Source organism: Oncorhynchus tshawytscha, linkage group LG13 (genome assembly GCF_018296145.1).
Source record: "Oncorhynchus tshawytscha isolate Ot180627B linkage group LG13, Otsh_v2.0, whole genome shotgun sequence".
Lineage (NCBI taxonomy): Eukaryota > Metazoa > Chordata > Actinopteri > Salmoniformes > Salmonidae > Oncorhynchus > Oncorhynchus tshawytscha.
In genome coordinates, this window is record NC_056441.1 from 32908208 (window position 1) to 32930119 (window position 21912).

Below are 21912 nucleotides of genomic sequence, written 5' to 3' on the forward strand. Positions count from 1 at the left end.
ATGTTGCTGTATTGCCCCCTAGCTGTGGAGTTGTTTTAATAGGGGTTAGGGGGTAGGGGTTACAGGTTGTTCAAATCAAATCAATGTTGCTGTAAAAGAGAATGTATTCTCAGTCAACTCACCTGATAAAATGAGGAATAAATAAATCCAATACTTTAAAAAAGCAAGGTATAGTTGAAAGGGTTTGGGTCCAACATGTAGCTGGTAGTGCCCACTGACTGGAGTTGTAGAAACCGGAGTTAGGGTGTAGCGCAGGGTTCGGCGAGTAAAATAAATGTGCCAAGTTTTTTGTAGAAATATATACCTTTAATGTTTGGTCAAAAAACACTACAATCAACAGGAATTTAGCAAAAAAAGACTGTTAAATTTAGAACATCTGTTCCCAATTTTTCCCACGAATAAAGGTCATGTCTCAAAATAATCAAAGTATGAATGATCGGCTATGAAAAGCCAACTGACATTTACTCCTGAGGTGCTGACCTGTTGCACCCTCGACAACCACTGTGATTACTATTATTTGACCCTGCTGGTCATCTATAAACATTTGAACATCTTGACCATGTTCTGTTATAATCTCCACCCGGCACAGCCAGAAGAGGACTGGCCACCCCTCATAGCCTGGCTCCTCTCTAGGTTTCTTCCTAGGTTCTGGCCTTTCTGGGGAGTTTTTCCTAGCCACCGTGCTTCTACACCTGTTTCTGTACAGCACTTTGAGATATCAGCTGAAGTAAGAAGGGCTTTATAAATCAATTTGATGAAATTACGGTTGTTTTCAAATACATCTTTTGGGGTTTAGTTGTGGTCAATTTTCACGGTATAAATTATCATTTATTTCCGGCCCCCGATGATCCGCCTGTTAGGGTGTACAGGGTCCAACATGTAGCTGTAGCGCCCCCTGGCTGTGGAGTTGTAGTAGCAGCAGGAACTCTTCAGGCATGGCGTGCATGGAGTGACTTGGACCAACGTTGTCATAGTAATGATGTGGCAAAGTATTTTGGGATAGATCCAGAGGGAAGGGCCAGAAGCCATACAGATGAACCTGACAAAGAGAGATCTAGACTTAGAAACAAACACACACACACAAACACACACACACTTAATCTCTTAAGGTAGTCGATCGCATCCGACTGATAGTGGGTTGGCTGATGACTGTATAATCCGATGCGGGATGCATGCTGTCGTTGCATGCTGGGATGCATGCTGTCTTCGCCAGGTGACACTCAGTCCTTTTTTCCTGAGCCAACTGCACTCCTTGATGGAAGAGGCTGCACCAGGTGGAACAGTCCGCCGCACCAGGTGGAACGGTCCGCCGCACCAGGTGGAACGGTCCGCCGCACCAGGTGGAACGGTCCGCCGCACCAGGTGGAACGGTCCGCAGCACCAAGTGGAACGGTCCGCCGCACGAGGTGGAACGGTCCACAGCAACAGTCCAGAGGGAGGCAGGGTTTATCCCACACTTTAGTGAAGTCGTCAAGTGGTCCTGTAGATGCTTCTTCTGACCACCTGCAGAACGACAGCCCAGTTGTACCTGTCATTCACGTACTGAAGCTCAAGGACTCGTTCAGATTCAAGCTTTGTGCTAGCTGCTACTAGAGTCCCAGTGTTGCTCCAGAAATAACAGAAGCACGGTGTATATGATCTTCAAAACAACATCTGTTCATGGCCTTTATGGACCTCTCCTAAGCAGAGGTTTAGACATAGGTGGGCCTGGGTGGACACAGACCCACCCACTGGGGAGCCAGGCCCTGCCAGGCTCATCCAATCAAATTGAGCAAAAAACTAAAAACAATACATTATTATTACAAAAATACTCCTCAGTCAAAATTTCTGCAAGCCCACCCACAAATTAATTTCTGGCTACGCCCCTGCTCCAAAGCCTTGAGCAAAGTAGACTGTGAACACCTTTGGAAGGTTTTTCTGCAGTATGGCTACCCTGGGAAATTTGTCAACATCCTGTGTCAGTTCAATGAGGAGGTGATGGTCAGGGTAACAATTGGCGGTCAGGAATCCTTTGGAGTAGGCACTGGTGTGAGGCAAGTGGCGTGTGCTTGAGCCGGTCCTATGTCTTCCTCCTTTGTGTCCCAACACTGCTGGCACAAGGACATGGAAACGTAGAGTGGGGTGACCCTAGACTTCAGATTGGACAGAAACATCTTCTGATGCAACACACACACATACTAACACCTGTTCACAGATCTCCAGAGCGGTGCTGGCCAGCATCAGACCAGTAGAGAGCCGTGGGGCTCGTTGCCCTCGACGATGCCAGAACCTGCCCAGCTCAAACAGGTAGTCTGGGTGGAAGAACACCACTTTCTGTTGGGGTCGGGCCTTACGGAGGGCTTGGTACACCTGGGACAGAACAAAGACTATTTAATGACATAACTATCTACTCTCCTCCCCCCCAGGATCAAAATGTTAGTTATCTATTTTGTCATTCTTAAAAAGTCTACCCGAGCCCAGACCTTGCCCTAGTAACTGATAAATAAAATAACCGGTACATTGTATTGTGTCCTATCGGGCCCATGCCGGGTAGCAGTCTCATCTCATGATAGCAGCTCACCTTGAAGCAGGGGCTGGTCCCAAAAGCAAAGGAGAAGGCTGGGAGAAGTAGATGGGCATGACCGTAGACTGACAGGGCTTCCGCCAGGGGTCCAGGGTTCAGCTGGAGGCCAGGGTACCTGAGTACAGGTGAGTGGGGAGGGGAGGAGTGAGGAGATGGGGGAGGGGAGGAGTGAGGGGAGGAGTGAGGAGACAGGTGAGGGGAGTGGAGGGGTTAGGAGACAGGTGTGAAGTGGAGTTAGGAGGCAAGTGACGGGAGGAGTTAGGAGACAGGTGAGGGGAGGCGTTAGAAGACAGGTGAGAGGCAGGGTCGATGTTAGTGGCAGTTCGAATGTCTAGAATCGACTTGATGACAAAAATCTATTTGAGTTTGTGAAATCATGTTCAAGGCAGAGACAGGTGAGAATTCATCATATATATAGATTATGTACAGTATCAGTCAAAAGATTGGACACACCTACTCATTCAAGGATTTTTCTTTAATTTTACTATTTTCTACACAGCTCAAATAAGCAAAGAGAAATTAAAGTCCATCATTACTTTAAGATATGAAGGTCAGTCAGTACAGAACATTGCAAGAACTTTGAAAGCTGCTTCAAGTCCAGTCGCAAACACCATCAAGCGCTATGATGAAACTCTCATGAGGACCGCCAAAGGAAAGGAAGACCCAGTTACCACTGCAGAGGATAAATTCATTAGAGTCACCAGCCCAAATAAATTCTTCACAGAGTTCAAATAACAGCCACATCTCAACATCAACTGTTCAGAGGAGAATCAGGCGTGAATCAGGCCTTCGTGGTTGAATTGCTGCAAAGAAACTACTACTAAAGGACACCAATAAGAAGAAGAGACTTGCTTGGGCCATGAAACACAAGCAATGGACATTAGACCGGTGGAAATCTGTCCTTTGGTCTGATGAGTCCGAATTAGATTCTAAAACCTTTTCTAAATTAAATATTGATGCCTATAAGCTAGATAAAGAACGCATAAATATTGTTTCTCACACAAACTTCCCTTATTTACATATTATTTATCTTTGGTTTTAGGCCACCCTCTTTCAACAACATTTCTGAGTTTTCACAATTTCCCGGGAATCACCAAGTCTGACACAAGGGAAAGCAGCTCATTCCCCTCTCAAAGGTATGCTAACTGCATCCTGTGTTGCTTGGCGACATCTCATCGAAGTTGTAACAGCTCAGCCGTTTGCCATTAACCACCCGAGCCAAAGCCCCGCTATCATCCATAAGTCGAGGTCAGTACAGGTGCATCAAAGCTGGGACCGAGAGACTGAAAAACAGCTTCTGTCTCAAGGACATCAGAATGTTAAATAGCTATCACTAGCCGGCCTCCACCCAGTACCCTGCCCTGAACTTAGTCACTGTCACTAGCTGGCTACCACCCGGTTCCTCAACCCTGCACCTTACAGGCTGCTGCTCTCTGTACATAGACATGGAATCACTGGTCACTTTAATAGTGTTTACATACTGTTTTACTAATTGAATATGTATATACTGTATTTTACTGTATTCAAGTCAATGCCACTCCGACATTGCTCTTTCTAATATTTATATATTGCTTTTAAATTGTGTCTGTTGTGAATTGTTAGATACTACTGCACTGTTGGAGCTAGGAACACAATTTCGCTACACCTGCTACCAATACAATTTCATTAGATGTCATTGCTGCCAAACGTTTTTAACTTATATTGACTCAGGGGGTTTAATACTTATCTAATATACTAGCGTTTCATTTTCCATTAATTGTAAAAAAAATAAAATAATAATCCACTTTGACATTACAGAGTATTTTGTGTAGATCGTTGACAAATATGTCCTTGATGAGCTATTTGGCCTTCCTGTGACATCGGGTGCTGTAGGTGTCCTGGAGGGCATGCAGTCTGACCAGGTTATGCGTTGGGCAGACCCACCACCCTCTGGAGAGCTGTGCAGTTACGGGCGGTGCAGTTGCCGTATCAGGCGGTGATACAACCCAACAGGATGCTCTCAATGGTGCATCTCTAAAAGTTTGAGAGTCTTACGGGCGAAACCGAATTCCTTCAACCTCCTGACGTTGAAGAGGTGCTGTTGTCAGTGATGTGTACGCTGAGGAACTTGAACCACTTCTCCACTGCGGTTCCGTTGATGTGGATGGGGGCGTGCTCCCTGTGCTGTCTTCTGGCACCACTCCGCCAGGGCCCTCACCTCCTCCCTGTAGGCTGTCTCGTCATTGCTGGTAATCGGGCCTATCACTGTTGTGTCGTCCGCAAACGTTATGATTGAGTTGGAGGCATGTGTGGCCAACCAGTCATGGGTGAACAGGGAGTGCAGGAGGGGTGCTGAGCATGCACCTTTGTGGGGCCCCTATGTTGAGGATTAGCATAGTGAAGGTGTTGTTTCCTACCTTCCCCACCTGAGGGTGGCCTGTCGGGAAGTCCAAGACCCAGATGTAAAGGGCGTGTTCAGACCCAGGACCCCTAGCTTAATGTTGAGATTGGAGGGTACTATGGTGTTGAAGGCTGAGCTATAGTCGATGAACAGCACTCTTACATACTGTAGGTATTCCGATGGCAATTGCATCATCTGTGGATTGGTATACAAATTGAAGTGGTCTAGGGTGTCAGGTAAGGTGGAGTTGATATGATCCTTAACTAGCCTCTCAAAGCACTTCATGATGACAGAAGTCAGGGCTATGGGGCGATAGTCATTTACTTCAGTTACCTTTGCTTTGTGGGGTACAGGAACAATGGTGGACATCTTGAAGCAAGTGGGAACAGCAGACGGGGATAGGGAGAGATTGAATATGTCCGCAAACACTCCAGCCAGCTGGTCTGCGCATGCTCTGAGGATGCGGCTAGGGATGCCGTCTGGCTGGTTTTCCCTTTGTAATCCATTCTTTTCTGAAGTTCCTGCCACATGCGTCTCGTGTCTGGGCCGTTGACTTGCGACTCCACTTTGTCTCTGTGCTGACGTTTGCCTGTTTGATTTCCTTATGGAGGGAATAACTGCACTGCTTGTATTCAACTGTATTCTCAGTCCCCTTGCTGTGGTTAAGTGCGGTGGTTTGCGCTTTCAGTTTTGCCCGAATGCTGCCAACTATTCGTTTTTTGGTTTGGGTAGGTTTTAATCGTCACAGTGGGAACAACATCTCCTATACACTTCCTGACGAACATGGCCACCGTGTCAGTGTATACGTCAATGTTATTCTCGGAGGAAACCCGGAATATATCCCAGTCTGCGTGATCAAAACAATCTTGAAGCATGGATTCTAATTAATCAGACCAGTGTTGAATTGACCTTAGCACGGGTAATTCCTGTTTGATTTTCTGCCTATAGAAAGGGAGGAGCAGAAGGGAGTTTTGATCTGATTTGCAGAAGGGGGGGTGGGGGACGGCCTTGTAGCCATCCAGGAGAGAGTAACAATGGTTGAGTGTTTTTGAAGCACAAGTACTACAGACGATGTGTTGATAGAACTTCCGTAGCATTTTCCTCATATTTGCTTTGTTAAGGTCCCCAGCTACTGTGTGTGAAATTATATACATGATCTTGGTAACACAAGAGAGGAAGATACAATTATGGGTTCATTTCCTGTTCTGGTAAAATACATTGTCTATTGTATAGGACGGGAAGCCAGAGTGGGGCCATGGGAGAGGGCAACACATAGACGCCTAGGGCAGCTGGACATACAAAGGTCAGAGGTTGTCTAAGGAGGGGGTCAGCCAAAGGACCAACTGATGGATTACAGACATCAATCACATCACAGGAGACAAGTCTGTTTGATCTTAGACAACCATATGAAGAGAAGGCGACCAGAACAGCTGGGCACCCTAAAGCTAAAGGAGATGAAAGACACATACAAAAGACACACAGAGTTAATTACAGAGATAAAGCAAGCCTATAGCATAGAGGAATGTATAGTATTTTTAGTATAGCTGAGCATGCTAAAAACAGAAGAGACACATAGTCTGCTGACCCTAGAAAACACACAAACAGGAGAACGCATTAAGCTGAGTGAGGGGTCAAAGCAAGGGTCTTGTCACCATTAGGATCTAATGGAAAGCAGATGGGGGCGTTATTGGGCTGAACAAGCAGGAAGCATGGATTGGGATGTAACTTAATTTGCATATGGGAGGGACTTATATGGTAGGTGTATAACTCAGAGCGAGGGCTCTGAAAAAGGGTGTGTGTTCCGCGGACCGCTCCGGCTTATGATACTGTTGTATTAAAAGTCTACATTGATTTTCACAAAGTTCTTGGTTGTGTCATATTTGAACCGATTTGCCACCACAGACTTGGCGAGCGTTGCCAGGAGAGTCAGGGACTGAAAAACGTTCTTGGCTGGCAGCGGGATCTTTGGACGATCTGGGCAAACAAGGGTGGCCACCCAGCTAAGGTAAGACAACAGTGAAATGTTTGCGTAGATCGCTTCAGAGATCCTGTCTCAGCAAGAGGAGCGTCAAGTAGGTCTCTCTCTCTCAAATTTCCTAAAAACTATAGAAACGAAAGAACTTTTTGAATTCAATGAATTGCATGCATGTGTGTAAGCTTGGGAATTGTATAATGAATGTGCATGTTTAGTGAGTAAGTAGGCGGGGGCTGTGAACTTCGCTGGTGTCAGGTGTGTTATTCGGCATGTTGGGCGCAGGCTGCAGTTACCTGCTTATAAGGTCTGAATAAATTAAGTAATTATAGAAATCCTACGATACCGCTTCAAAATATTTACCAGAGGGTCTGAATGGGTAGGTCACTTTATTGATAAGTAATCCTGCGATACCGCCTCGAAATATTTAGCTGAAGGACTGTATGGGTAGGCTACTTTATTGATAAGTAGATAGGGAAATATTCATGGCTACCGCTTCAAGGAAAAGGTCTGTACGGATGAGTATTTAGTAAATAAATACACATGGCTACCGCTTTAAAATGAAGGACTGTACGGGTGAATATTTAAAACACAGAACGCTGGCCTGATTGTGCGACGTTCAACTGAAAAAGGAAATCCTGCGAATACAAAACGCTCCGTCTAGCTAAACGGGGGTTTATAAATCAGTAGGTCGCGCCACGATATTGCTCTAACGTAGAATAAAGATCAATACGGGGTGGATGAATAGGATATGAAGACAAGCTGATCCGATTAGACAGTAGTCTCGTCATGTCGTAAAAATCCTATAGGATAATACCAGTTTATGTTGAGGAAGTGTATTAAGCTAGGGGATAAAGTATAGCTGTGTTATAGCACGTAATGGACACAATTATGGATGTTGGAATTTCAATGTGAATTTCGTATGAATGAATGTAGTATTGAGAAAACATATGAACCAGAGTTGACGTTCCATGATTTTGAGACCGGGGAAATTAAATTGAGAGAAACGTTTGTCATGGAGTAACCGCTAGGTTGAGATACGTAACTGGGCTATTATGCACACGTGCTGATAGACAAAGCTACCTTAGTAGTCGAATCGCCGTGCAACTTTGATTGACAGCCGCCGGACTCAAACACTGATTTTCGCTTTTTTCATTCCTGTTGATATTGCCTAAAGTTTAAAATTGTTCTGACAATTGTTATAGAATCCCTGGAATTTACTGATATAAGTTCATAAAGGAAGTTACTGAATTATTTACAGAAAGTATTTAAATAATTTGCAGAACAATTTTTTTAAAGTTCTTCTATTTTTCGATATTTCCTAAGGAGATAAAATTACTCTGACAATTGTTATAGAACCGCATATATTCACTAATATATTGTTCCAAAAGGAAATCGCCGAATCATTTCTAGAAAATACCTAAATAAATCGCTGAACAAATTCAAATAAACTACCGGAGAAACACACACGTAGCTGTAATCACATACCGATAGAACCTTTGAATACGAGGGTGGGGTACAAGTGTTGAGTCTGTCCCGATACCGCGAATACATCCTTGGTTTCGACCAAGGACGGGCTAAGTATACAAAGATCTAAATAAACACATATTACACAGGACATAGTGCAGGACTGACTCAAACCTAGAGGACACATTTCAGACATTACCAGATGAGCTAGAACAGGAATTAGGAGCCATATAAGACCTTTTTTCAGATAATCACTGCCTTAGTTATATCTTGCCTAACCGCGTTAATAATTACCTTAGCAGTTCACGTAATTATTTTGTGATAACATGTCTGGCCCAAATACACCCAAACTCAAGTTCAATGAATACTTAGAACAGCGCATGACTGATAGAGCGGGAGGAAAGGAACAGTACAGGAAAGTGAACGAAGTATGGGAGGTGATAAGGGTAAAATGGACACAAGCAGGTTACTTTAGCGGGAGACCTCCTACAGGGGGGGAACTCCAAATTATGCAGAGAGAGCTAGAGGGAGCAAAAGCAAGTGAGACTGAGAGGAACAAGATATACATGTTCAAAAGGAAGGGGAAAAGAGAGAGAGAGAGAGAGCAGAACCTCCGCCATACAGATTGTGTGTGAGCAACTCCCCACCACCCCAATACCCTCCCCTACAGCAGTATATCCTGCAACAGCAAACAGCCTCAACGGGGCCCCTACACTGGACCATACAGAGGGGGAGACTACCAGTGTTATAACCGGGATTCCCGGTCACTTTGCCAGAGATTGCAGGAAACCACTCTCCCCGCAGCAACAACAATGGAGAGGAAGAGGACGTGCAGGAGCACCAGGAAGAGGGAGAGGAAGAGGAGGACCCCCCCTCCTCCACACTACAACCAACCAGGACCTCAGCAACAGCCAGCATACAACCACCCAGGATCTAACCACATGCAGTAGCAACAGCAAGATCACACGTCACCCTTGAATCAGCCATCATCCCTCAACCAGCATCGGCCCAATTAGCTGAAATCATCGGATTGACGCAGGCCCTCATCAGAAGAAAAGGAAAGACTGTGAATATCTATACAGACTCAGCCTATGCCCATGGAGCAGTCCTCACTGATGGACCCAGAACTTTTACGAGAAGCACATGGCCCCACACACGAAGGAACACTAAAGACCCTTCAAAAGGTCTCGCACATCTAGTGACACCCTCACATGAAAATATGACATATTTTTTTTTTTTTTTTTTGACGATGACTTATTTTATGACGAATGCAATGTTTGTGACAGACACAACCCAAAGAAACCATATCAAACACAAATGGGCTCATACTTAGTACCTAATGCAAGTTTTCAGGACATTAGTATAGACTACACCGACATGGGCCCCGAAAATGTATCTAAAGACAAACACTATCTCCTAGTTATTGTAGATAGGTTCTCCAAATGGGTAGAAGCAATACCAACAGCGAAGGGGGGATGCTAGGTCAGTCGTTAAGTGGCTACAAACCAAACTAATACCCAGGTATGGCATCCCAAGAAAAAATCAAATTTGACAAATGGCTCACATTTAACAAACACCTGAGACAGGTGGAAGAAAGATTTGGCATAACACCCAGATTTGGTTCTGTGTACCACTCCCGGTCCCAAAATCTGGTGGAACGTTAAACCAAAAGCTGAAAGCTAAGATAGCAAAAGTGTCTGGAAGAGTCATGCCTGGTCCACCAAGGGAGGGAGGTCATATGCCCGCCCTTGATGTACAACAAATTGTAATGTCTGATTATGTGAAAAAACTGACGGTTCTCTCTGCAGCACTCTCTACCCAGGTTCACAAGGTCCAGGAGAGGGAGCCGCCGGGGAACACGCCACTACTGAAGGTAAAGGTTGGTGACTGGGTGAGGGTTAAAGTCCACAAGATAAAGTGGCTGGAACCCAGGTGGACTGGACCGTACGAAGTGAAGGAGGTTACTTCACACTCAGTCCAGGTCAAAGGTAAATCAGGCGCACCTTGGCACCACCTTACACATTGCACTCCAGCCCCAATTCCTTCTAGAACACTGACTGAAGTCAGAGCTGATTTGAACAGCCTAAATTTGATTCCAAATGAAGATATTCCTGACTCAGGTAATGGGGCATCAAACCCCTCTAACCCTGATAAAGGAACCTCGCCCAGTTAGAGGGACATTTCTCCCCCCCTGGGTGAGGCTAGGAATATCTGAACCACTGTTTGTGATATTCCTACTGATATTTGGGGTGTCCCTGGGCACTTTCACATGGTTAATAGAACAACAAACACATACTAAAGCATCAACCCCTCTCACCCCAACCCCTATCCCTGATAACATTCCTAGCACCACTCCCTTCAATCTCACACGCACCAAACATAGCACTACACCTACAGACCCACCATGCACACCAGACAAGGTTAGAAGCACCACCTTATGTATGTCCTTGCTTATTTGCCTAGTTTCGCTGCATACTAGAGGGGTTTTTTGTTTTTCGTTATCTCCTCCTCTCGTTTCTTCTATAGTTTTCACGTCTTAAAAGACGTGAAGAGGTGGACTCAAAAATTTGGTTCCTACCAAATTGTTTGGTTGCTTCATATTTTATTTCTATTGTTCACGTCTAATAAGACGTGAAGAGGGGGATTTGTTATATAAATAATCTAATATAAAGTGTTACTAGCAGACCAAAGCTCTGGTTAAACCGGATGCCCTCAGATAACTCTGGGCACAGTGTCCTCAGTCAAGTTTAGAGCCTACGTGCAATAACATGATTATCCGAAGGACACACAGCTGCCATCACGCAAATATCCTCCCCTGTAAAACTACAAAGAGCAGCCTGCAACACAAACAAGCTTAGAAGTGCCAAGCTATCTCACTGACATTGAACCCTACATGCACTCCTGCATAAACAGGAAACACCTGAGCCTAAAGCAGACATTACCAATATCCACGGTTCCTGGACACACATACATTTCATGAGCACTGTACACTCACACTATACCCCCCCCCCCTACTGGTCGGGTGCCAAGAGCAAAGGACTTTGCTGTGCACCAATGGGGCTCCTGCCTCTGGCTAGAGCAGGCCCGCCTCCAACTCTTCAGGACCAGTCAGAAGATCAACACGACGAGACTCCACCTACATTATTCTGTGTATACATTCTGTTGTAAACTCTGGCTGAGCAGCCTAATGATTCTGACTCCTCACAGAGTCGCATTGCTTAGGTCCGTGCACGATAACGGCAGGACAAAATATCTTTGACTCAATAAATTGCCTTTTGATACACCTGATTCCACTCTGTCCAGCGTCGTTGTTTTGCATTCCCTCTCCAGTATGTAAACACTAACACTCTCCGATGTTCCCTGTTTCTTTGGGTTAGATGGGGTCCGAGCTGCCTGGGACAGGTTGTGTGCTACCCGTCCTTGCTATATTGTCATCGACGTCCCATTCATATCCATTTGAATCTGTCTGAGCTGGCACTGCCTCCAAAAACTTGTCATTCATTATGCGCAGCAGTAAATCTGGCATGACAATCCAAACCAACAGGGAGGCGCAATATTGTTACTGTTGAATCACATTGGATGACAACTAGAGATTTTAAACAGAAACAAAAGACAAAATATTACATATTGCTGCTTTAATCATTTCTTTGTGGATTTTGATTAGTGCTTGGGGTTATTGTTTTGCTGGAAGATTCACTTTTTGCCTAGGCTGACAGCCTCCTGGCAGAGGCAACCAGGTCTTTGACTAAAATGTCCTGATTCTTGGTAGAGTTAATGATGCCGTTGACCCTAACAAGGGCACCAGGACCAGTGGAATCAAAATAGGCCCATAACATCAAAGATCCATCACTGTATTTTAATGTAGGTATGAGCTACTTTTCTGTGTATGCTTCTTTTTCATGTCATCTGACCATAATGCAGCACTGACTGGTAACTGCATCAGCACTATGATTGGAACCAGTGCTTCGGTCAGATGACATGAAAATAGAGCTCTTTGTCTGTATCTGATCATGTGTATTGATAGAGTATATACCCTTTATTGATCTGGGTCGGATTGGCTGTTATGAGGTCTGTCTTCACTCCCACGTCATAACTCTTGTTGATAGGAGCCAGGTTAAACCTGTCAACAACAACAATAACAATCACACAACAGTACAAACAACTACGATCAGAAACAGCAATGTAAACGACAACATTCACACAACATTCACATTACATTATTCAACCATACACGACCTAACAACATTCACACAATATTTTGTTATTTTACCGTTATTTTACCAGGTAAGTTGACTGAGAACACAATCTCATTTACAGCAACGACCTGGGGAATAGTTACAGGGGAAAGGAGGGGGATGAATGAGCCAATTGTAAACTGGGGATTATTAGGTGACCGTGAATGGTTTGAGGGCCAGATTGGGAATTTTAGCCAGGACACCGGGGTTAACACCCCTACTCTTACGATTAGTGCCACGGGATTTTTAATGACCTCAGAGAGTCATTACAAATAATAACTGAAAAGAGCGCCATGTACAAATTGGTGATGGACTCAGAAAGAGGTAGTGGTTTCGATAGGAAGAAATAACTTTCAAACAACATTATAAACAACAGTATTCACACAACGTTCCCAGAATATCCACAGAACGTTCACACAAGATTATAAACAACAACAGTCACACATCACATCAAAGTTTAACACTACACAACAGAACTACATTGCTATAGATTACTACCAACAATGGATTGATTTATTGATAGATAATGTTGTTGCTGATACCTGATGACATAGTCAGAATTGTCGATTTCCGCTCCACAGCTGCTGTTCTGCAGGATTCCTCCACTTCCCACCACGGCACAACGACTCAACGAACCTTTACTCCAGGGTACAGTCTATACACACACACACCATGCTGGTAAACCACGCTCGTGTGATACATTTTTCGGAGAAATGTAAGACTTGGCCACACACACACCTGTGGCAGCATCTCCCATAGTGCTTGGTCCACCTTTCTCTTCATCCTCCTCTCTACCTCGTAGGTCAGACTCTGGTTCTGAATGGTGTTCTGTCTGGTCACCATCAGCCTATCATACGCGTTACAGCATGACCACAACTCTGTCCTGGGGTGGGGAGGGGGGGCATTATGTTTGTTTGAGGTAAACGTAAGACTGAGCAAGGTGTGTGTGTGTGTATGTGTGTCTCACCTGTGTAGTTCTCTGTGTGTGAGGTTGAGTCTCCAAGGACAGTCCATCAGATCTCTCACCTCCTGAGAGAACAATCCAATGTCTACTCTGACACACACACACACACACACACACACACAGCCAGGTCACTCCAGATCCAATGCAATGTTTGATGTTCGTCCAGATCGCCAAGATGTCAGGAGATGCCTTCAATACCGATCACTAGCTGCAATGTTGAGCTCAATTACCATCAAGTAGTCTTGCAGCAATGCGGATGACGGATGCTCATTTTTCAAATATATTTTATTCCCTAACCCAAACCTTACCCCTGAACTTCAGTTTAGGCATTCATTCAGATTGGTTAACTGTTAAAACACAACCTTTGGACAAACGTGGACAAATATAGAATACTGAAATCAGACCGTGTCAAACTATGAGATCTTGTTACACACAGACACACGACTCATAGATGGAGAACTTGTTGGATAAGGATGGATTGTCTGGTTGATCTGATCAGAACTACATGCACTAGCACGACCCCTCTCTCTCTCGCTCGATTAGCTGACATCATGGTGTGAGCTGACATCATGGTGGGATCCTAATAAAATTCTAAACTCTACCTACTGTTTCATAGTAGTCATGGTCACCAGTTTCTCTCTCAGTCTCCTGCACTGCAAACTCTTCTGGACAGAGTCCAGGAACTCATCTCTGCAAAACACACATGCACGCATGCAAACACACAGTTATCAAGACTCCAATGAACATTCAAAACCGTCCCAGCACAGAGGGCTCATTTGTAATGCTGGAATGGAATGAATGGAACCCAGTCAAACATGTAGTTTCCATATGTTTGATATGATCCATATTTTCCATTCCAGCCATTACAATGAGCCCATCCTCCTATAGCTCCTCCCACCAGCCTCCACTGATGAGTATGTTTTTTCGTCAAGAACGCATACTGGAAGAAAGTCCTCTGATGGCTGCTAAATAATGTTGTATAGAGTCAGATAACGGGTCACCTTACAGATCACCTGACTTGGAAGCCATCTTATTTCAGGAAGTTGTATAAATCTGGGTAAAAAGTTCTGAATCCTGTAATTTTTTATACTTTATCATTTTTAATGGTTACTTTGAAGAATTCTAAACAATTTGTTTGTTCATTTTGCTAACAGATTTGTTATCAACAGAGACCACATACACAAACTTTAAATAATTGATTTGAATCCACAAATCACATTACATTCCAGAAGGTTTTAAACATTTTGAAGGTCATTGTATGCATGGACACTTAAGGATACAGAAAGCACCTTCTCCAAACAGCTAGGGTGCCCATAACAGCTGAAACAGAGCAGTATCTAGCCAATTGCTTTGCTTTAGTCTTTGGCAGGCCTGCAATCTGGAGGCCATATAACGTAAGCCTATGTACACGGCCGAGACTGCCAAATGTGACATGATTCAGGAAACTAGGCGTATGTCGCATGTCACTACTTCACAGGAGAGCCATTTCAATGTAAATGCATTTTTTGGCAGAAATGCATTCTGGAACGTGAACTTTCATGTGCCTTAATAGCAAACTTGTATGCCATTTGTAAATATGAATAAAATAGTTAAATTACGAACCTAGTTGGTTAAACACAGAAGAAGAAAAAACAGCCTTCCCACTAGCCATGATTGGTTGAGATAATGAGTGGGCTGGACATGCCGAGAGATGAGTTCAGATTGGTCTGCCATGTTGCACGCTTCTGTCTATTTGAGCTGGTCAGTATTTGTAGGTAATCCTGTCCGACTTGGCATTTTTAAAAATATATATCATGTGGTAGAACTGCATAAGTGTTGCTCCACTTTCTGGAGGACTGAGTTTTGAAATCAGTGGAATTAGAGTATGATAGCTAAGGAGATCGAGAAAACACCTGTCTCCGGATTACATCTTCAAACTAAGGGCAACCATGGCATCCGTGACAGAGATGGAGAAGTGTCCATCCATGTAAGATAGTCTAGCTAGCTACATTTCAGATATTACACCTTTCTAATTTTGTCTGAAAGTTGTTAAAGTATACTGTTAGCTAGCTAGCTAACGTTAGCTGGCTTACTGGCTCGCTAGCTAACGTTATGTGTATGATCTGTGTAGTAATATTATTCATATCTCAGAGCCATTTGCTTTGATAGCTATAGCCTAATGTTAGCTAGCTAACATTGAACCTGGTTGGTTAGCTATCTGCAGGGTAGTAACATCATGAGTTGGGATTATGGTTCATTGTTTAGCTAGCTAGCTACATGTCTTAAGAAAAGACTCCATGCAATTAATAATTTCAATAGAATGTTGATAGACATAGCTGGTAAATTTGCTCTGATTATCTACTCCAATTTCAGAGAACTCTCATCTGAGTGTGCCAGAGCGCAGAATAACTGATGAATTTACCAAATCTCAACACCCATTGAATATGGCCGGTATCAGTAAACGTTGCCAAAAAAGCGTAAACAGTTGCAGTCACCAACACTCGGGAAACATAAAAATAGCCTAACCAGCTGTGCTAGGTAAAAATGGGAAGAATGGGTGTAGACAAAGAAGAGTTCTCCAGTAGGTGTACCAAAACATTCAAAGGCCATTTTCGCAACTTTCAAATCAGAATAACTTTCCCATTGCTCCTCAACTGTAGTGTATGATATACCATTATTCTAGATATACAATTTTCTAGTCTACCTTTATCCAATGTAAAAAATACCATTTCAAATGTTGCTACATAACACCGAATCGATCCGGTCGGTCACAAATCAGTGCTCCTAGCTTGCTCATATATCAGAGCAATGGTGGCCCGTCCATTAGGGTGTTAGGGGCGGTGCCCCTCTTGTGATTGGTCAAAAAAAGAACAAAATATAAATATGTAAAAATATATATATTTTCATACTGAGTGTACAAACATTAAGAACACCTTCCTAATATTTAGTTGGATTTCACAGGTGACATCAATAAGGGATCATAGTGGACCAGGTGAATCCAGGTGTAAGCTATGTCATGGAAAGAGCCACCCAGTGCTTGGATTGATGGCAATAAAGAGCAAATCGCAATGAACTGGTAAATAAATAATCATGACAGTCCATTGGTAGCTTGGGCCCTGAGCCCGACATCCATATCTATCAACAGTCAAAGGACAGAGGGATACACTAACTGGAACCTTCTCACCCCCCATGGCTCTGTGCCGAAATCGCAAGAATGTTATGTAAACACCAGCCCGAGAGGCTTGTATGAAACCCAAATAAAAGGTAGTGACTTTGTCAGCTGCTACAGAATCACACAGTGTTCACAGAACGCCATCAATACGGTACAACAGTGAATAATCATTGTGTCTTCAGTTATTGTGTCTCCAGTCTGGCATTATTCATTAACAACAGATAAGGCAATAATCCATAACAGTCAGCTTCAAGCCTAGTGACCATGATCACGCACACTGAGAGTCACAAACAGAACACGGGAAATGATGTGTATTACAGAAAGTTAAAAAAATGCTGAACATTGTGTTGATCACTCGAAACTAAATCACTCTTAAATGTCCCCATTACACACACGCACATACACAGTATTACAAACGTACCTTTGGTGTTGGTAGTAGTCTATGAGCGTTATAGACAGGAGAGTTCCAGAGCAGACCAGAATGAATAGAACCAGGTAACACATTGTTACAACAGGTCACCGACTGAATGACAGCACGACGACTACACTGTCTGTCCATCAGGGAGGGAATAGAGGGAGGGAGGAGAGTCTGAGGGGAAAGGAGGAGAGAGGTGTGTGTTTGTGTGTCAAGTGAAATTTTATTTGTCTCGTGCGCACAACAGGTGTACAACAGGTGTAGACCTTACCGGGAATGTGTGTGTTTGTGTGTCAAGTGAAATTTTATTTGTCTCGTGCGCACAACAGGTGTACAACAGGTGTAGACCTTACCGTGAAATGCCTACTAACACGCCTTTAATCAACAATGCAATTCAAGAAATAGTTAAGAATATATTTACTAAATAAACTAAAGTAAGTAAAAAAAATCAATCAAGAAGTAACACAAGGAAATTACATAACAATAACAAGGCTATATACAGGAGGTACCGGTACCGAGTCAATGTGCGGGGGTACAGGTTAGTCAAGGTCATTTGTAAAGTGACTATGCATAGATAATAAACAGCGAGTAGCAGCAGTGGGGCGGCGGGCGCAATTTAAATAGTCCGAGTGTCCATTTGATTAACTGTTCAGCAGATATGGCTTGGGGGTAAAAGCTGTTAAGGAGCCCTTTTGTCCTATACTTGGCTCTCCGGTACCGCTTGCCATGTGGTAGCAGAGAAAACAGTCTATTACTTGGGTGACTGGAGTCTTTGACAATTCTTTGGGCCTTATTCTGACACTGCCTAGTATATAGGTCCTGGATGTCAGGAAGCTTGGCCTCAGTGATATACTTGGCCGTACGCACTACCTTCTGTAGCGCCTTATGGCATACAGTACCATTCAAAGGTTTGGACACACCTACTCACTGTAGGGTTTTTCTTTATTTTTACTATTTTCTACATTGTAGAATAATAGTGAAGACATCAAAACAATGAAATAACACATATGGAATCATGTAATAACCAAATGATTATTAAACAAATCAAAATATATTTTTTATTTTAGATTTTTCAAAGTAGCCACCCTTTGCAAAGCTGTCAAGTCAAAGGGTGGCTAATTTGAAGAAAAGGGCAGTGTGGAGTGTGATTGAGATTGCGTCATCAGTGGATCTGTTTGGACAGCATGCGAACTGGAGTGGGTCTAGGGTTTCCGGCATGATGGTGTTGATGTCTTTCAAATCACTTCATGGCTACCAACGTGAGTGCTACGGAGCAGTAATCATTTAGGCAGGTTACCTTTGCTTACTTGGGCACAGAGACTATAGTGGTCTGTTTGAAACGTAGGTATTACAGACGGTCAGAGAGAGGTTGTAAATGTTAGTGAAGACACTTGACAGTTGGTCCGTGCATGTTTTGAGAACACGTCCTGGTAATCCGTCTGACCCCGCGGCTTTGTGAATGTTGACCTGTTTAAAGGTCTTGCTCACATCGGCTACAGAGAGTGTGATCACACAGTCTTCCGGAACAGCTGGTGCTTTCAAGCATAAAAGGCATTTAGCGCGTCTGGTAGGCTCGCGTCACTGGGCAACTTGTGTCTGGGTTTCACGTTGTAGTCCGTAATATTGTTTGTCCTAGCAAAACAGTCCTGTAGCATAGCATCCGTGTCATCTGACCACTTCCGTATTAAGCGAGTCACTGGTAATGCCTGCTTTAGTTTTTGCTTGTAAGCAGGAATCAGGAGGATAGAATTATGGTCAGATTTGCCAAATGGAGGGTGGGGGAGAGCTTTGTATGCATCTCTGTGTGTGGGGTAAAGGTGGTCTAGAGTTTTTTTCTCCTCTGGTTGCACATGTGACATGCTGGTAGAATTGTTGCAAAACTGATATAAGTTTGCCTGCATTAAAGTCCCCAGCCACTGGGAGCACCGCTTCTGGATGAGCATTTTCTTGTTTGCTTATGGCCTTATAGTGTTGGTTGAGTGTGGTGTTAGTGCCAGCATCGGTCTGTGGTGATAAATAGACAGCTACGAATAATATAGATGAGAACTCTCTTGGTAGATATTGTGGTCTACAGCTTATCATAAGGTACTCTACCTCAGACGAGCAATACCTCAAGACTTCTTTTATATTAGACATTATGCACCAGCTGTTGTTTATAAATAGACATACACCCCCACCCCTTGTCTTACCAGACGTAGCTTCTTCTCTGTTCTGCCGGTGCATGGAAAATCCCGCTAGCTCTATATTATCCGTGTCGTCGTTCAGCCACAACTCAGTGAAACATAAGATTTTACAGTTTTTAATGTGCTGTTGGTAGGATAATCTTAATCGTAGGTCAGCAATTTTATTTTCCAATGATTGCACGTTAGCCAGTAGAACGGATGGACCTTGGGAGTTGACTCGCTCGCCTACGGATTCTCAGAAGTCAGCCCGACCTGTACCCCCATTTCCTCCAATCCTCATAACGTGGATTTGGGCCTGTTCCTGGGAAAACAGTATATCCTTCTCGTCGGACTCGTTAAAGGAAAAAGCTTCTTCCAGTTCAAGGGGAATAATCGCTGTTCTGATGCCCAGAAGATATTTTGTGAGCTCAAAAGAAAAGCCCACTTTGGTGTACTGACCGGGTACTATTAGGTCAAATGTGAATTCCATAAACTTGAATACCCCCTCGGTTTTCAAATCACATAGAGGGCTTGGGCTGTTGCACGATAGCAACCAAAGCCCATGTTAGTCAGTTTATAACATTCCATCATTGATTACTCTGAGAGTTTCTCATACTGACATTGGCTGCGGCCTCAGGCCCTTTGATGCCAACCTTGGAAAAGTAATTCCAATTTCTACTTTCTCCTCTATTACAAATAGGGATAGACCAAAGTGTGCAGTTCTATGCAATCATATAGCCATACCAACTATATCAATATCAAACATCAGACATGATGCAACTGCCTATTGAACATAGCTTGTTTGAGTTGGAGACTTCATGTGGCTTTAAACATCGTAAAGGGCTTGGGTTGATGCATCTTAACATTAGGAGCTTACTTCCTAAACTGGATAACATCAAGATCTGGCTATGCAGATAAATCCAGAAATTCTGGTGTTGTTTAAATCTTGGATCTCTGGGGACATTCTGAACTCTGATATTAACTTTGAGGGTTACAATGTGTTCAGAGCTGACAGAGAGGGTGGAGTGGCCATTCTTTTTTTTTTATTCTCTGTGTCTTTACTGAAATCCATTTACCTTGCCAACAAATGTGAGCAACAATCCTTAAGCCGTTGTCTGGGGAAACATTTATGCATAACTGTTATAGGGGTCTACCGTCCTCTCTCGGCTAACCTTTGTGCACTCAAGGAGTTATGTAGTTTGTTGTCGTCTTTGACTAAATCAGAAGTTTGGGTGACCTAAATTATGATTGTGAAATACAGGCTTCAGACAATCTAAAAGACACGTGTAATGATCCAAACCTAACCTAGCTGGTGACTAAGGCTACACAGCCCAACCCTAAAGACCCTTCAAAGTAAACATTGATTTCATTCTAACGAATACACCAGAGAAATATGTTTCTACTGGTGTCTTCACCTAAGATGGTAGTGACCATTGCCCAGTTGTTTGTGTTAGAGATGTGAGAATACAAAAAAAGCCTTGTGTCATCACAAAGAAGAACTTAAAAAAAACATTTTTACATGATCTTGATTTTAGTGACCTTGATTGTATTTCAGCTATCCCTGATCCTGATCTTAGCTTTGAGCCTTTTTGGAGATGTCTTCAATACTATTGTGGATAATCTTGCTTAAAAAGGTTTAAAGGTAGGTTGGATGCCTTGTACACTAAGGAATTATCAGAAGTCATTCATAAAAGAGATGATGCTTGGGTCAAGGTGAGGAATTAGAAAAGCTAAATCTGATTATTATGTAACCACTCTTTCGGATTGTAATGGGAACCCAGCTAAATTCTGGAAAACTGTCACATCCCTGAAGGGTTCTACTTCCTCCTCTCTGCCACAACACATTAATTCAGACACTGGCCTCATTGCAGAAAACAATGCCATCATTGATGAATTTAATCACCATTTTATTTCAGCGGGCTATCTTTGAAATAACTTCTAAGCCTATTCACAATGAGACTGAGCTGGATGCTGATAGGGAGAAAAAAATTGTTAAAGCCTTTCTTTTAGGCTATTTACAAAAAAATAAGTCCTGGATGCTTTGCTAGCAATAGACAACTTTGCTCTTTTTTATGAGAAGTGTATTTTGAATGTAAACAGCAACCACTTTAATTGTTAATGATCTTGTCAATGCTTTAGACACTGAAATGATGTGCTGCTTTGTTTGTGGACCTGTCAATAGCTTTTGATACTGTTGATTATTATATTTTAATTATGAAGTTTTCCTCGATAGGCCTGGGATCAGACGCCTGTTCATGGTTTCATAATGATCTTAGTGACAAAACTCAGGCCTTAGTGATTGTTGAGGTCAAGTCTGAACTTCCTGAAGTGCATAAAGGTGTATCACGGGTCAATTTTGCGACCTGTTCTCTTCAAATGCGTAATAAGTTATTTAAACAAGGCTAACCCTCTTCTGCCCTATGCATAATTCCTAAATACATGCCTGAATAACATGCACACACACAAACAAAATCCTGAACTATGTGGACTGCAGGCATAAATGTGGTACCTACAGAGAACAAGCATCTGTGAAACTAACTGTCGTGTCAAGACATTATGTGGGCATTCCCGAGTAAGTTCAACAGGAGATATACCCTGAAACA

The 21912-nt window shown here is 43.3% G+C and overlaps 1 protein-coding gene across 3 annotated transcripts; it reads right to left on the minus strand.

The window, feature by feature from the left end:
* Nucleotides 1-679: 679 nt before the first annotated feature.
* LOC112264719 (alpha-2,8-sialyltransferase 8F-like) lies at nucleotides 680-17320 on the minus strand. Of its 3 annotated transcripts, XM_024441496.2 has the most exons (9): nucleotides 17154-17320; nucleotides 14188-14271; nucleotides 13585-13671; nucleotides 13356-13500; nucleotides 13160-13272; nucleotides 12416-12502; nucleotides 2561-2678; nucleotides 2185-2349; nucleotides 680-1039 (listed from the first exon to the last, which is right to left on the minus strand). In XM_024441496.2, the coding sequence occupies exons 1-9, from the start codon at nucleotides 17234-17236 to the stop codon at nucleotides 857-859; spliced, it is 1065 nt and encodes a 354-aa protein (XP_024297264.1). In that variant the 5' UTR covers nucleotides 17237-17320; the 3' UTR covers nucleotides 680-856. The 3 variants fall into 3 exon arrangements, with proteins under 3 accessions (XP_024297264.1, XP_024297265.1, XP_024297266.1); XM_024441497.2 differs by lacking the exon at nucleotides 14188-14271 and having other exon boundaries at nucleotides 13585-13666; nucleotides 17154-17242; XM_024441498.2 differs by lacking the exon at nucleotides 17154-17320 and having other exon boundaries at nucleotides 13585-13666; nucleotides 14188-14273.
* Between the last annotated feature and the right edge of the window lie 4592 nt (nucleotides 17321-21912).

Coding starts and splice junctions, on each gene's coding strand:
- LOC112264719 (XM_024441496.2), bottom strand. CDS start 17,236: ATGTGTTACCTGGTTCTATTCATTCTGGTCTGCTCTGGAACTCTCCTG. Junction 2,350..2,560: donor GGACCAGCCCCTGCTTCAAG/GTGAGCTGCTAT, acceptor GTTCTGTCCCAG/GTGTACCAAGCCCTCCGTAA. Junction 1,040..2,184: donor CTCTGGAGATCTGTGAACAG/GTGTTAGTATGT, acceptor TCTCTTTGTCAG/GTTCATCTGTATGGCTTCTG.